The sequence below is a fragment of the Hordeum vulgare genome, chromosome 7H (assembly GCF_904849725.1).
Source record: "Hordeum vulgare subsp. vulgare chromosome 7H, MorexV3_pseudomolecules_assembly, whole genome shotgun sequence".
Lineage (NCBI taxonomy): Eukaryota > Viridiplantae > Streptophyta > Magnoliopsida > Poales > Poaceae > Hordeum > Hordeum vulgare.
Genome location: NC_058524.1, coordinates 185,467,911 through 185,482,897, shown reverse-complemented (window position 1 = coordinate 185,482,897; position 14,987 = coordinate 185,467,911). Strand labels below are relative to the sequence as shown.

The 14,987-nt window shown below is 48.5% G+C and overlaps 4 protein-coding genes across 4 annotated transcripts; 1 reads left to right on the top strand and 3 right to left on the bottom strand.

Annotated features, from left to right (window-relative positions):
• Positions 1 to 612: 612 nt before the first annotated feature.
• Positions 613 to 1,299, bottom strand: LOC123408586 (probable transcription factor MYB58). The gene is made up of 2 exons (XM_045101662.1): positions 1,100 to 1,299; positions 613 to 937 (listed from the first exon to the last, which is right to left on the bottom strand). The coding sequence occupies exons 1-2, from the start codon at positions 1,297 to 1,299 to the stop codon at positions 613 to 615; spliced, it is 525 nt and encodes a 174-aa protein (XP_044957597.1).
• Positions 1,300 to 1,646: 347 nt separating this feature from the next.
• Positions 1,647 to 2,827, bottom strand: LOC123407338 (glycosyltransferase family protein 64 C3). The gene has a single exon (XM_045100452.1). It carries the CDS (start codon positions 2,813 to 2,815, stop codon positions 1,820 to 1,822), a length of 996 nt encoding a protein of 331 aa, XP_044956387.1. The 5' UTR covers positions 2,816 to 2,827; the 3' UTR covers positions 1,647 to 1,819.
• Positions 2,828 to 2,961: 134 nt separating this feature from the next.
• On the top strand, positions 2,962 to 3,923 carry LOC123407339. Its single transcript, XM_045100453.1, has 3 exons — positions 2,962 to 3,265; positions 3,372 to 3,506; positions 3,606 to 3,923. The coding sequence occupies exons 1-3, from the start codon at positions 3,068 to 3,070 to the stop codon at positions 3,675 to 3,677; spliced, it is 405 nt and encodes a 134-aa protein (XP_044956388.1). The 5' UTR covers positions 2,962 to 3,067; the 3' UTR covers positions 3,678 to 3,923.
• On the bottom strand, positions 3,891 to 14,431 carry LOC123407337 (isoamylase 1, chloroplastic). Its single transcript, XM_045100450.1, has 18 exons — positions 13,919 to 14,431; positions 13,636 to 13,818; positions 13,455 to 13,547; positions 13,021 to 13,173; positions 12,653 to 12,729; positions 12,026 to 12,167; positions 11,846 to 11,953; positions 11,663 to 11,748; positions 11,353 to 11,424; positions 11,154 to 11,280; positions 10,874 to 10,960; positions 8,741 to 8,833; positions 6,582 to 6,740; positions 5,064 to 5,147; positions 4,776 to 4,856; positions 4,614 to 4,693; positions 4,358 to 4,475; positions 3,891 to 4,244 (listed from the first exon to the last, which is right to left on the bottom strand). Exons 1-18 carry the CDS (start codon positions 14,285 to 14,287, stop codon positions 3,987 to 3,989), a joined length of 2,370 nt encoding a protein of 789 aa, XP_044956385.1. The 5' UTR covers positions 14,288 to 14,431; the 3' UTR covers positions 3,891 to 3,986.
• Between the last annotated feature and the right edge of the window lie 556 nt (positions 14,432 to 14,987).

The following is a 14,987-nucleotide window of genomic DNA, read 5'->3' as shown; positions in this document are numbered from 1 at the left end:
GGTCACTGCACACACCCAAGACAATTTAACCCCATAAAATCGAGGCAAGAGTTTGCTAATTGGTTTATATGGATTCTTCACGACTGAGTCCAAAAAAAAAATGCCAGAAATTGACAAGGTAGCATTTCCATTCCTTCTTAAAAAAAAGTGCCTTCTGATGCAAGAATTGTCCTTTTTTTTGCGGATGAACTTTGTATTACTCAAGTGGGATCAATGCGACGGTCGATGCAAGAATTATCTTTCCTTGATATCGAACATAATGCATCAGAGGATCCAGAGAATATCATAAAGTTTTCCCAGAAAAACCAGGGTACATTGTCCCAAAATGTTCGCTCTTGTAATTTTGCCAGCTACAACTAAGATGTGAGTGTTTGAATTTGTAATTTCGTCAACTTTTACTAAGAGTGAGTCTAAAATTAATGGTAAAATATGTATACTATTAGAGTTGCCGTCGAACTGCTGTCCTCGAAAACAACGAGTATACAGATGTAATTATGTCTCCCAATTCAGCAGAAACAGGTGTCGTTCGATCGTTTCAGGAAAAAACAGAGGCACAAAATCAGGTTCAGAAACAGGGTGGTCGCTGTCTAGTTCAGAAGCAACAAATCCATTTCACTTTTCCTTCAGAGAAAGCAAGCAAGAGAAGAGAGTCACCTCTGAAGCGCGTGCAGCCGCCGCCTCATGAGAGTTCGTCGCCGCAGAAGATGAGGTGGCGCCTACGCCGCCGCCGCCGCCGTGCTTGGCGGCGGCTGGCCTCCTGCGGGGCAGCGGCGCCCTGAGGATCCTGGCGAGGCGCTTCTGCCGCGTGCTCCAGAAGTTTTTGACGTCGTTGTCCGTCCTGCCGGGCAGGTACGTCGCGATCCTCGCCCACTTGTTCCCGAACTGCGCCTGCAGGTCGATCACCACCCGCTCCTCCTCCGACGAGAACTTGCACCCCCTTCACACGGGACAAAAACACGGCGCCCTGCCCCTTCAGTCAGTACGCCACGGGCTGATCGGAAACCGGAACCCCGGCGGAGCGGGGAGGGCAGGAAGACGAGGGAAGCTTCACGGAGCCAGACAGAGGAAATGGAAGAGGAGAGGCGGATCAATTACGTACGTCTTGAGGTCGGGGCGGAGCTTGTTGACCCAGCGGAGGCGGCAGGACTTGCCGGTGCGGGGGAGGAGGCCTTTGGATCGAATGGAGCTCCACTCGCGGGGGCCGTGCTCGCGGACGTGCTGGTGCAGCACCTCGTCCTCCTCCGCCGTCCACGGCCCCTTCCTCACGGCCGCCCGGTCGCCGCCACCGCGCGGCTGCATCGTCGTCGTCCGCCGCTGCCACCGCCGGCCGCCGCGACCATGCCACTTCTCGCCGCGCGCGTTCAGAAGACGGGGAGAATGGAGATGGACACCCAGGCGCCCACGAACGCCCACTACCTGCGATGTAGGGAGAAGTGGAACAAACTTTTGTAAGCGAGAGCGGGGAGCCCATCGCCCAAACCAGCCGCCCGATCATGATCGGGCGGCTGTTTTCAATTCAGCGGCACAACGGGACGCAGCAACCGCCTCCTTCCCCCACAACTCTCTCGTCTGAACACGTGCTTAGACAAACAAATCATATTTGAACAGAAAATCCGTATCACGTACGTAAAAAATCTGCACAGTTCTTAGCCAAGATCATGGTTCCAAATCGACCAAGGAGTTTCGCTCTCTGTCAGAAGATGTGAAAGCGCAAATTGGTACAATCAGTCAGAGTACAAAGTTTTGCTTCAGCACAGTCTGAATGTCGTCGACCCCAATTGGAGTACTACGTACGTAAATGCGACGCTAATAAAGCGGCCTACTCCTGGTCGCACCGGACGAGGCGGCCGGCTTTGCTGCACAGCCCCTGCTCGGCGACGGTCGCCTCCACCACCTTCCCGTAGCTGTACCGCAGCGGCATCCTCCCAAGCAGCCGGTGGAACACGGTGATGCACTCCCCTCGCTTCTCCCAGTGCCCCACGCCGCCTCTCGAGCTCAGCCCCACGGCCCTCATCGCCTCCACGCCAGCTCCGGCGTTGGCGTCGTTCCTCGGGTCGCCCCAGTCCCTGACGCTGCCGGCCTCAACCAGCACCGGCCCTTCCCCGGACGCATCGGCGGCCACGAAGTTCATGAGGATGTCCTCGCAGTTGCGCTCCCGGTCCACCACGGCGCGCGCCGCCGCGAGCTCCGGGGAGCAGGAGTACTTCCGGAGGAGGCCCACGCCGAGGACGAGGAACTTGGTGAGCACCATGGAGTAGCGGCCGGGCTGCGGCGCGGCGTACGCCCACCTCCCGCGGGCGAGGTCTAGGTGGTGGGACCTCGGAAAGAAGCCGACGAGGGTGCCTGGGCGGCCCGCCCGCTGTTGCCAGGCGGCGAACGCGAAGGAGATCGCGGCGGCGTCGGGGAGGACGTCGTCGTCGGCGACGGCCACGGCGGCGGTGCGGATGGCCGGGTGCGGGAGGAAGCGGGAGTTGAGAGACGCCGAGGCGGTGCGGTGGAGGGACACGCCTGGCGGGAAGCGCGGGAGGAGGAGACGGTCGTCCGGGGTGGAGGGGTTGCACCAGAGCACGACGACGGCGAGGACGAGCGGGTGTGCGGCGTACGCGCCGGCGATGCCGCGGAGGAGCGGGAGCCGCCGCTCCGAGTAGCCGCTCAGGAGCACCGTGAGCCGGTCCGGCCGGAGTTCCTCCTCATGCGGGGACGCCGCGTCGCAGGCCGCCTCTTCTCCTCCTCCGAGTGCCGGGACGGCGGAGAGTGTGACGGCAACGACGAAGGGGAGGAGGAGGACAAGGTAACGGTGGTGCGACGACGGCATGGAGGACGCGGCGGCGAGATCTGGCGAAGAGTGTTGACTCGAGGCGACTTGTACTAGAAGCAGCGAGCGAACGAAGATTCTGCGCGGGCCTAGATGTCAGGCTTTGCAGTTTGATGACTCGTGGCGGTATTGATCCGGCCGAGGTGGACTTGTGTGGGACCGAAATGTCAGAGGCGGGATCCTGTCCCTTCCTTTCCCTCGCGATTTTATCCGGAGGGTGCGGTGGTGAGGCGAGGCTGAGCAAGGAAGAGAATGGCTGTGCAATGGTGCAGCGCGACGAGCCCGTACGGCTGGTGCCACCGCCCACCCCCGCAGCTGCCGTCCCCGGCATTGGTGTCGATCGTGTCGCAGCCGAGGAGGATCGTCTGTGTGTCCGTCCGCAGGGAGGTCGCCGTGGCCACGGCGGCAGAGGCGGCCACGCCGGAGGTTGAGGCGGACATGGACATGGAGGTTAGCATCTCTCAAGCCTCGCAATGATCCATGGATGAGTTCAAGTTATGCGCCTGATCCTCCAAGCTAACAATTGCTCACCTGCCGTGTGCGCTTTTGTCCCAAGGAAGAAGGTGTAGAGTGCGAAGAAGGGTGCGGCGGCACGGGGTGGCTGCTCTGCGACTTCTGCAAGGGGAAGAAGAACAACGTCAAGTCCGAGAGCAGCCCCCGGATCTACCGCCGCTGCCCGACCTGCAAGGCCGTGAGTTCCTTCTTTCTCATGCCTTAAATGTCCGTCGTCTTGTTCAGCTCCTGCCGACGACCAACCAACCGGAGTCCCTTGTTATTGTTGTTCTTGCAGGCGGGGTACATCTTGTGCCAGAGATGCAGGGTCTACAGATGCATCACATATCCAGAGAGCACCGAATCATGATAGGCACAGGCATGCACAGCAGCACATAGAGCTGGAGATCTATCTTCTCATCGTTTGCAGTGTGGATCATTTGTCTTCCGTCAGTGTCGACAGGAGAGCATGCTCTGTGCATTCTGTTTTTTGCTCCGTTGCCAATGAATGTTATCCTAGCTTGGTCATCAGGAAAAACTTCCCTGATCACCAGAAACTTTGCAGTTTGCACATGTATCTGTCTGTGTTTCGAATAGGTCACTGGCATTAGAGCAATTGTGCGCACTGATGATCCGCCGAACGACTACATATACATATTATTTACTGTACATTGGTCTCTCAAACATCAGGGCGTGATACAAGGATGACCGATGTGTAGCTGAGCATGGGGTAGAGGTTGGAGTTGAGGAAATGAGAAAACTGCTGTACGGTGAGAGCGCGATCAGGTAGGTCGTCGGTGAGGAAGTCGTATGGTGCTGGCTTGCCTGTGTCCACCACCGGTTCCCACCGGTGCCCTATGCGCTCTGGGAGTTCAACAACGGCCGCTAAGTGGCTGGTGTTGAAGGCCACATAGATCTCGCCTTTTGTTTCATCTTTCTGTGGTGACATACATAGAAGATAGTGTTACTTCTAAAACTCTCCATAACAACTTTGTTTCAAATTTTCTTTTTATAAACAACTATGGTGAAGTGTAAGAACTATGTGTGTACCATTGAAAAGGCAACAAATCGGCTTTTCTCAGACCAATCAGGCTTCCCAGGCTGATGACCATGCCATTGCAGTTGTTCGGCCGTTGGAAAGTCCTCAAGGCCAAGACCCTCGCACTCCCTACAATACAGATTACAGATCAAAAGTACACAAACAGACAACACCAACTTGATCAGGGTGTGAAATTGACCTCGCTTGCTTAGCATTTGGAGGAACCTTCAGTGGTTCCACACAGAAACTATTCAACGGAATACTTACTTGCGGAATTTGGTCATGAGGCAGCAGAATCGGTGCAAGTCAGAGTGTTCTTCTTTTTTATCCCAGCGAAAATAATTGACCTATAGAATAGCCATGATCGATGAATGCAAAGATTTGAAGATAGTTACTTAGAACAACAATATGTGACCAAATTGGACTAACATAAGAATCATGGCAGTATGTATTGTTGTTGCCCCCTTTTGTGTGGCCATATTCATCGCCCATGTAGAACATTGGAACTCCCTAACAATTGGAAGAAAAAAAATGAAAATGCTTAGAAGGTCAGAAATACTGAAGAAGGTGAATCTAAGAGTTTCACTTTGGGAGATCTCAAGCAATCCCTTCACGTTGGCTCTACTAATATTGGCATTGGATGTTTCACCTGACAACATACGCCATTCTGAAAAACAGGCAATCTCAAAAATTAAAGAGATCAGATATAAGTCTTACTTGAGAAACCATGAGACAGACAAAGAAATTGCGCATCTGCCTCTTCCTCAATCTTTTGACTGACGATCTTGCGAATTCTCCTTCCTATATTGTTCACATGAAATGTAAGTGCATGTTGCACACGATTCTAAAGCTTCTTGGCAGTTACACAAATTTTGCTCCAAACTGAAAGAACATGCTATGATTTAAAACCATTTATGCGGCAGGGCTCTGCTGTAAGGTAAGCCGAGGAAAATTCATCAAATTCAAGTGATTGTGCTCATGTTATGTGCCCGACCCTCAGATGATAGATGCGGATGCACTTGGTTGGGAGGTCACCACTCTGAGGCTGCTGAGAAGATTGGAGGTGACCTTGCTCCAGTTGATTGAAGATCGGACGATGCTGGTCATCCATAAATGCTAAAATGTTGATGTAAGAGCATCTCCAACAGCCGCGCTATATAGGCGCCGCGCTGAAAAAGTAGTCATTTTAGCGCGCGCTACCGTTCCGGGCGCTCCAGCCGACGCGCAAAAAGGCGCACGCGGCATATGTAATTCAGCGCGCGGAAGGAAACGCCATCGCGCGCCGCTTATTTGCTGCGCCCGCTCCCGCGCGCTAAACTCTCGAGCGCTCGTGCAAAACTCCACCTACCCATCCAGCCGCGCTGCCATCCCCGCCCTCGCCACCCCCGTTTTTCCGGCGAACGTTCCGGCGCTTCCCCGGTCTCTCCCCGCGCGGCCGCGGCTTCCTCCCTCTCATTCTCGTCAGCGCCGCCCGTTGCGCGCGACAGTCCTCCTACGAGCAGCCCCGGACGCCCACTGCCGCTTGGCGCCCGCAAGGTGTTCGACAAAAGGCCCGCAAGGTATGTATTGCTTCCAACTTCACATTTTTACATGAATTTTGCCTAGTTTTGAACATTTTAGATGAGTTCGGCATATAATTCTTTCGAAGAAGAATTTGATATGGAAGAGGAGGAGGATCTTGCATTTTAGCGCGCTGCATTTCAGCGCGGCTGCTGGAGCCAGCGCTGCGCGCCACGCCAAACCTGGCGATGGGTGCGCTGTAAATCAGTTTTTTGGGCGCCAGGCGAAGCGCACCTGTTGGAGATGCTCTAACAGAGCATATTGTTGCCTTTTTCTCTTTTCGCCGGAAACAACTGTTTCTGCCTGGTTGATACTTTCTTTCTCCGCATGCTTGTAAAACTTATGGTTCGGATGCTGTGATTTCGTTGGAAATGGAACCAGGGTGATGCCTTTGCTTTTTTTTTAAATTGTGCTTATGGATTCCCCCTATTAGTAACGATGATCAGCCTGTATCAATATTTAACTACAATTCCTGTACAATGAAAATTGTGCACAAAATTGAAGGCAACTTTTTCTCTAGAAAATATAATTATACGAACAATGAGATCTTGTAGGGAAACACTTGCTTCTTTGACGGTTTAGGTAGAGAGAGCACCATACAATGACATTTGTCAGCTATTTCACTATATATAAAGCATGAAAATTCCAAAAAAAAACAGGAGAGTTCAGAATTACCTCCCCACAGTTCCAGCTAAGATTGTGATTTTCTCCATCTCTGTTGTCCTCCCCATTTGGTAAATTGTACTTGTTATTATATGTTACCAAATCAGCCAGTGTAAATCCATCATGTGCACATACAAAATTGATACTGTGCCAAGGTTTCCTTCCTCCTGCCTGATTAATCAATAAGAAATTAAATTTGTAAATAACAGATCGAATCATCTGACGGGTCAAATTTGACATCCCTCTTACTAATATACATGGAACTAAGTTAGCACCAACAGAAAGGATGAATTTGTTTTCATTTCTTTTACAGAAAAGCAAAGATGTTTTTTTTTTCGAGAAAACACAAAGAGCGCTTGCGTTTCATTTCATTGAAAAGGTGGGAGAGTACAAACCTCCTAAGAGGTGGCGGTTACAAGGCCAATGCCCCATCAATGGACATCCCAGGAGGGGGGCAGCACAACCCTCAGCCCCTGTGCCCCAGCTTGTGCCCAACATTTGGCCTCTACTTTGATCCTATCAGCTAATGTATCTATCGAGGGTCTTGCATTGTCAAAGACACATTCGTTCCTTTGTTTCCAAATCATCCAAGGGACAAGCATTGTGATGGATTGTAGAGCCTTGTGGAGTGTGGGCGGGGTTTGTGCCTTCGCTCGTTGCCACCAGTCCAGCATGATAGGTACGTTACCTGGTGGTTGCGCTGGTATGTGCGTCCAGTCCAGGATGATGCGCCAGGTTTGCTTAGCGAATGGGCATGCCAGAAGCAGGTGATGGATGGTCTCTGGGTCTTGGTCGCAAAGGAGGAATTTGGGGTGGTGCTGCAGGCCGCGTCAGCAAGTCGCACTGTCGTCCAGCATCGGTCTTTGTTGGCGAGCCAGTGGAAGAATCTGACGCGGGGCGGCGCCCAACCCTTCCAGATGAGCTTCCAGGAGGGACAGCTAGTGGATCCTTGGAATGTGGCAGCGTAGCAAGACTGCACTGTATATATGCCACTGGCCGTCCATCTCCATAGCAGCCGGTCAGGTTCAGTCGAGAGGGCGAAGTGCTGGATATTCTGCCAGAGTATCAGGTACTGACCGATCTCGTGTATCCCAGGGGTCCCTTGGATGCCACAGGCCCAGGTGTTCCCGTGGAGGCCCTCTGCCACTGTTCTCGTCCTGCGTCGCCGCTTGGGGATGCACTGGTATAACAGGGCGGCGAGTTCCCAGACTGATTGTCCGTGTATCCAGCGGTCCTCCCAGAAAAGAGCTGTTAGTCCATCTCCAAGCACCATAGTGGTGGATATAAAGAACATCACACTATCCTCTTTAGAGAACTGGAGGTCCAGCTGAGCTTTTGGCGTAGTTGACCCTAAGCCAGGTTGCTCTGCCAAACAGGGTGACGATCCCCTTAATGGCAGCCATATTGTCCTGCATGGCGTGGCAGAACAACATGAAATCATCAGCATAGAGGCAAATCGCCGAAATGTCGCGTCGGTGGTGCAGCGGGCGTAGTATGCTGCAGTCATGGGCGCGTCGAATGAGGCGGCTAAGAGTGTCCACGGCAAGCACGAAGAGCTATGGGGACACCGGGTCTCCCTGGCGCAGGCCACATCGGAGCCAGATGGGTGGGCCAGGCTCGCCGTTGAGCATGACGCAGGTGCTGGATGTCGCAAGTAGGATTGCCAGCCACTCTCGAAATGGACCCCAAATCCATACTGGGCAATAACCTCGAAGAGGAACGGACATGATAAGGAGTCGAAGGCACGCATGAGGTCTAGTTTCAGCAAAGACGGTTTTAACTGTAGACTTCCAATAGGGTCCCACCTATGAAATCCGGATATGACATGTCTGGAATTTTTCAGTGGATTGGTCACCGGATAAATAAGAAGGGGAGCCTTGGCGCAGCAGTAAAGCTGTTGCCTTGTGACCATGAGGTCACGGGTTCGAGTCCTGGAAACAGCCTCTTGCACAAATGCAGGGAAAGGCTACGTACAAAAGACCCAAAGTGGTGGGACCATTCCCCGGACCCTGCGCGAGCAGGAGCTACGTGCACCAGGTCGCCCTTTGTCACCGGACAAATAAATAAGATAACTAGAAGCCCTATGTTCTTTCACTGCAAGTTGGGTGTTAAAACCTATATATAGCACTAGTGTTTCACTCAATCCATTTACAAGTATTGCCAAAACTTACCTGGTATAGTTGTGGACTTCCACAAAGACATTCGGCAAAACCACCAGCAAATCCATCAGTGCCTTTAATGAATTGACGCACAATGTCCCGGTACTGAGGAAACAGCCACACAAGTCAGTACTTGGATGAAATAGCTAGTAAGTAATGTGGGAGGTGTGCCACACATTGGTTTAGTTGAAGATGGATGCACATGATCATATGTTCCCTCTAAGGCTTCGTTCGGTTGACAGGGATTTGATGGGGTTTTGGCAGGGATTAAGGGGGATTAGATCCCCTACAAGTCAAAATCCCCCCAAATCCCCTCCAATCCCCTAGGGAAGGGGTATAACCGAATAAAGCCTTAAAGATCCATCAGCATTTAACATATACTCCCTCCGTTCCTGAATATAAGTCTTTGTAGAGATTCCACTAGTGACTATATACGGAGTAAAATGAGTGAATCTACACTCTAAAATATGTTTATATACATCCGTATGCAGTCCGTAGTGGAACTTCTAAAAAGACTTATATTTAGGAACGGAGGGAGTACAAGCTTAATATCACACTGTTTCTTACTGATTTCAATTTCCCATTGCCTGATAAAAAATCAAATGCACAAATAAGAAAGAACAGAAAGAGGCCCACGAGGAAGCCCAATCACGGCCAGATTGATAATCTAGTTGGTCGCTAGCTATTTTCATGGCGCCTAGGTTTGCGATTCGCTCCAAAAAAAAACTCTGATTGTGAAGCGTTGCGCCACAGCCGCCATTCGCCCTCCTGTGTCCTGTACTCCTACTTGCAATCCGATTCAAATCACACAGTGTGGCCGGTGATCGGACAGCCGACGGGCAATCAGACGATCTATTTGGCCGCACTCTTCCGGCCCCTGAGCTACTCCATCTGATCCGCTTCAACTAGAGAAGGTTAGCACTACTTATATTACTATCAAGTACTTATCCATCAGTCCCTCTCAATCCTAATCTTTTTAGGTGTCAAAAATATTAAGCAGAGTATAATTTTTTTGTTTGTGTGATATGAGATGCTGATTCTGAGACTTATACTTCAGCAGTTATAAATAGAAAAGTGCTATCAAACAACATAAAGATTAATTCAATTTTTTAGCATGTTGCTTTGATTTCTTGAAATAAAATGGGAGATGACTTGCTTTGGCATTGTGCAATAATCTATACTTAATCGACTCGAATACCAAAAGGAAGAAAAGAATATGATTAAGTGAATAGAAGAGGCATATCGTGAATGTGCCAATTTTTCATATCAAAAGACAATTAGCAGCTAAAATCTCTTCTGACAAAATTATTACTACTATTATATTAACAATTCTAGATGCTTTATTTAAAAACAATTCTTAACAATCCTAGAGTGCAAATGTAACATATTTATAGCACTGAGGCGAAACATTATGATAGTTATATTCACTGAAATTATTTTATTAGCTTGGCTTGCCCCCCCCCCCCCCCCCCATGCCCAAATCCTGGCTTCGCCCCTCAGTACGGAAGCGCCCTAATGAGGAGTATATATATAAACTACTCCCTCCGTCCCATAATATAAGAACGTTTTTGACACTAGTGTAATGTCAAAAATGTTCTTATATTATGAGACGGAGGGAGCATAATAATTTATAAAATACTACTAAGAGAAAACCTTTGACACACCCTCAAATCAAGCTACAAATAAAGGTAAAGGTAAATTAAATAAGATCCAGCTGCTTGCTTCAAACATCCAAAATCATAGGAGAAACAATGAGGTTTAGCTGTTGCAAGTCAAAAAGCAATATCGTCTTATATGCTTATTCGTTGGGATTTACTTCGAACATGCATATATTTGTTTCATCTAAATGATATAATAGAGCACAACATGAACAATTTCTTGCAGAAAACTCGAATATTTCTTGCTCGTTTGACACTCACAAGAGTTGATGCGTCCATTCAGATATTTGACCAGTACTATTCAGCTCATGTGTTATCATTCATGTAGACACATGCGGGACGATTCTGTGTGCCCCTTTGAAGTTCAGGTAGAATGCATATTATTTTGCTTTATCTATATATGTCACAAATATAAGCTATATTCTATCAGTACTTGCCAAAGAGCTACCACTGACTTTGCAAATCAAACTTTTAACAGGTGTCTTACCTTCCCATTCCACTCAGACCAAACATTCCAGTGAGGGAACTGACCTACTTGATAGAGGCCTCCTGCATCCCATGCTTCAGCAATGAGCTATAATTGCAATGGAGGAAAGGAATAAGAGGGACTTTCAAGGAAGCAATAATACTTTAAGTATACACAGTTGATATATCGTATCTCGCAAGAAGCACTTGCATATAAAAAATCTTATCAACATTGGGAAATGGATTACCATAATAGAGCAATTGAATGTGCAAAGACAACAGGTGTTGGATGAAATAGGTACCTTGACGCCTCCAAGAATTGGGTCATTGCTGATCATGTCAATAAGTGGTGGAGTAACAAGAGGTGTCCCTGTTGTGATCATGTCACCTTCTATTGGAGCTCCATACACGTTAATTGGATCCCACAGACTTGTAAAAGAAACATTATTCTAAGAATCTTCTGAAAAAGCAACACACAAACAAATAATAAATGCAAATTACCTGGAACCTCTGGTCATTATGGATGCAAGATCAAAACGAAAACCATCAATATGCATTTCCATCACCCAGTATCTGCAAAACAACTTAATTAGTTGACAAGACGTACAGTAGATTTTCCCCTTTTTTATTGGAGAAAAAGGATTTCAAGATGCCAAATCTATAAGCACCAAGACATTAGTATTTGTGACATTTAAAGGTACAATATGCTGACCAAAAGATTTACCTCTACAAGCTTGCAAAATAATTATATCAAATGATAAGCAGCGAAAGAATTGGAAAGTATTTCTAGAAGTAAAATGTATATATGTACCTTAAACAATCTACAATAAATTGACGAACCACAGGATGATTACAGTTGAAGGTATTCCCACAGCCAGAATAGTTATAAAACTCTCCCTGCATGAACATAATGCCCTTGAAAAAGAACTACGTAACACATCTATACTCTATGCATCTATGAAAGAACAATTACGCAACAGGAAAGATTTCTCACCTTGGGTGCAAGCATATAGTATGTAGTATTATCAACCCCCCTAAATGATAATATCGGACCATTCTCATTACCCTCAGCTGTATGGTTGAAGACAACATCCAGGATCACCTAACAATAACATATCTTCGCATCAAACTGATAAGTTGAAAAGGGAGCAACTAACTCATACTATTTGCTTACCTCAATTCCCCGTTTGTGAGACTCTCTTACAAAAGTTTTGAACTCGTTTATGCCATCACGCCCACAGTTTTTTATCCCACCTGACGTGTATCTCGTCATTGGTGAAAAGAAGTTTATGGTAGAATATCCCCAAAAGTTCATCCTGATAAGATAACGGGAATTTAAACAAAATGGTGATAAATTGGTCGTGTTACCAAAGAGAATGATAGCCAACAATAATTGTGTTAAAACACATGCACATGGTACACAAGAATAATGAGAGGGCAATTGGAAACGTTGATAGAAATGACAGGCAGGCAGACCAAATTAATGTTAGCAAGTCTGGAGATGGCAACACAATAGCATGCTAGATTTCATTTTCAGCTATCAACTATTCAACTGTTGTGACCAACTTCATTTATGGATTGATGTCTCATGGAGAAATTCTAGCTTTGGTACTTGAGATGTATTAACATCATTAGCAGCAGCCGGCATCGATCTTATCTGTAAAGATAACTAGGATGTAAAACTGTTGAATGACTGCTAAAAAACAATATTTTGAACAAATATCAGTTATGCACACACAGAATGTGTATGAACTCTCACTCAAACAGTGCTAGCAGGCTAATACTAAATTCAAGTCCATACTTGGAAGAAGAGGTTGCATACTCCAGCTCGTTGAACTCATGGCAGGGCATTAATTCTATACAATTAACTCCAAGCTCCTGTAGAGGGAATAGTCTTAATGACCGGTCATAAAATAAAATAAAGTAGCAGTCACTAAACTAGCTTACGTAAATAATATAGAATTCATAAACAGATCTGGTAAAACATATTTAGTTATGATTACAGAATCAGGTATTATACAGAATCCAAAATAAGATGTGCGTGAGCATCTTCTCGATAATGAGCATGTAACTGCTATAGTATGCAATAGTTTTTGTAATCACCCAAATTCTGGATATATGTAGCTTTCTATAAAAATTATCTTATGTAGTCAGCAAGTACAGCTGTACCTTCAAATAGTCAAGCTTCGACACAGCCCCAATGAAAGTACCCGGATGTTCTACATTGCTTGAATCATGCTTCGTGAATCCACGCAAGTGCATCTCATATATTACAAGGTCCTTTTGAGGATATCTTAGAGGTAGGTCGCCTTCCCAATCAAACTGCAGATGCAAACCTTTTTACTGCATGTCCAATTAAACGACTAAGATAATAGCAACAAATAGTAGATGCAATTTCACTTCGCTTCCATTTGCAAACATAACATAAAAAATATGATTCAAGGACCTTTAACAACAGAGAATTACAAGTTTTTCGTCAAAGTCAGCAAACAACTACAAATGTATAATGAGACTGTCTCGGGCATTGTAGTACAAGTGGAAGACAGGAGAAAAGTGCGAGAAAAGAACAAACGCAACCGATATTTTTCAGCAATCGGGCATACCGTGCTATATGGAAGAGGGATCATGCCAGCCATCTGAGGCCAGCAATTGTTACCATGCGCCGGAACACCATACTCCTCCCGGCTTATCACTGCCTAGAGCAACACAAAAGACAGCAAATAAGCGTCCACGTAACAATTTTTACTGTAGATACAAAGATGCAGGTAAAAAATGTATCATCACCTTAGCATAAGGATCCACCACAACATTGGAAACATCAAAGTAGTGCCCGCAGTGAGGAGCGAAGGTGCCGTCGAACCTGTACCCATAAAGCATGCCGTGCAGCTCGCCTTCGAGGAAGACATGCCACACGTCCCCAGTCCGATTCATCAGGGGGTCAAGGGGAACCTCCTCGCTCACCCTATCCTGCAGCATTTCACCCGATACAAAACTCACATCGCAGGCCAAAAAAGGGGGCGCGCGGCGCACGCGAAGCTGATGAACTCTACTCGGGAAGCAAGCCCACCGCCTTGAGATCTTCTGGCGTGAAGAGGCAGAGCGCAGCGGCGGTGGCTCCGCCTGAGTAGACGGCGAAATTGACCCCGCCGGCGAGCGCGGTGGCGCCCAGCGGCGCGGGCATTCCGGCGAGCACCCTGCACGCGCCTCCGAGCGCATACCTGTCCTCAGCCACCGGCTCCTCCTCCTCGTCCTCCTCCTCCTCGGCCTTCGTCGCCGCCTCGACGGCCGCGGCGCAGACCTCGCCGACCCCCTTCCCCGCCGTCGCATTGGGCCGCCATCGTCGCAGGCGCGGCGCCGGCCCCGGCCGCCACGCGCGCGCGGCGAGGAACGGGCGCGCGCAGAGGCAGGGCGCCTCGGCCATGGCCATCATCTTCATGCCGGGAACCCCGAACGATCGGTGATTAGTTTTGGGGAGGAGCGGCGAGGTGGGATTATTTATCGGGGGATCCGCGCGCGCCTCGTGTTGGTTCTTCGTGTGGAGTGTGACTCGAGTGCGTGTGTGATAGTGTGATACTGCGGTGATTGAGTGAGGAGGGGGGAGGGATGGAACGATCGACCGCACCGTCCGTCCGGGCGTGCGCCGTGCGCGCGCTCTCGCTTTGCTGACTGTGCCGGGCGTGTCGCGTTGCGGCTCTCGCCGTCCATTTGGACCGGCCGCTGCGGGTGCCGTTCCGTGCTAGCTGGGGGGTGGGTCCGCTGGCACGGGCTTTCCGTGAGGCCCGGTTGCAGGCAGAGCAAGATCCCATAGGTAGAACCGTGGGAGAAGGGCTTTCTCATTTCTATTCGAAAAAAGATTGAGCCTTTCTCATACCTGAAATCATCTTTCAATAAATGATGAAACGTGGAAGTCACTGGTTAGCGAGCGCTTCTTCGGAAGATTCGGAGCGAGCACTCGGGCGTGTTCTCAGTTGCCGCCACATGTCGCGCTGTGAACGCTTCCTTCAGATTTCATTTTCTTTATTTTTTCGCACGCGGTTTCGGTTTTCTAGATTATTATTTTATTATTATTTTTTGGTATTTCGGTTTTCCATCGGTCTTTCTTAGTTTTTTTCGGAAAAAAATAAAATATTTTTTTG

Bases quoted from the DNA above. Each gene is read 5' to 3' on its own strand.
- LOC123407339 (XM_045100453.1), top strand. From the start codon at position 3,068: ATGGCTGTGCAATGGTGCAGCGCGACGAGCCCGTACGGCTGGTGCCAC. The intron at 3,266-3,371 runs GTTAGCATCTCT...TTTTGTCCCAAG, and splicing joins AGGCGGACATGGACATGGAG to GAAGAAGGTGTAGAGTGCGA. The intron at 3,507-3,605 runs GTGAGTTCCTTC...TTGTTCTTGCAG, and splicing joins GCTGCCCGACCTGCAAGGCC to GCGGGGTACATCTTGTGCCA.
- LOC123407337 (XM_045100450.1), bottom strand. From the start codon at position 14,287: ATGAAGATGATGGCCATGGCCGAGGCGCCCTGCCTCTGCGCGCGCCCG. The intron at 12,730-13,020 runs GTACAGCTGTAC...TTCCCTCTACAG, and splicing joins CGAAGCTTGACTATTTGAAG to GAGCTTGGAGTTAATTGTAT. The intron at 4,476-4,613 runs GTAAGTATTCCG...TCTGTATTGTAG, and splicing joins CTCATGACCAAATTCCGCAA to GGAGTGCGAGGGTCTTGGCC.
- LOC123407338 (XM_045100452.1), bottom strand. From the start codon at position 2,815: ATGCCGTCGTCGCACCACCGTTACCTTGTCCTCCTCCTCCCCTTCGTC.
- LOC123408586 (XM_045101662.1), bottom strand. From the start codon at position 1,299: ATGCAGCCGCGCGGTGGCGGCGACCGGGCGGCCGTGAGGAAGGGGCCG. The intron at 938-1,099 runs GTACGTAATTGA...TCCCGTGTGAAG, and splicing joins CTCCGCCCCGACCTCAAGAC to GGGGTGCAAGTTCTCGTCGG.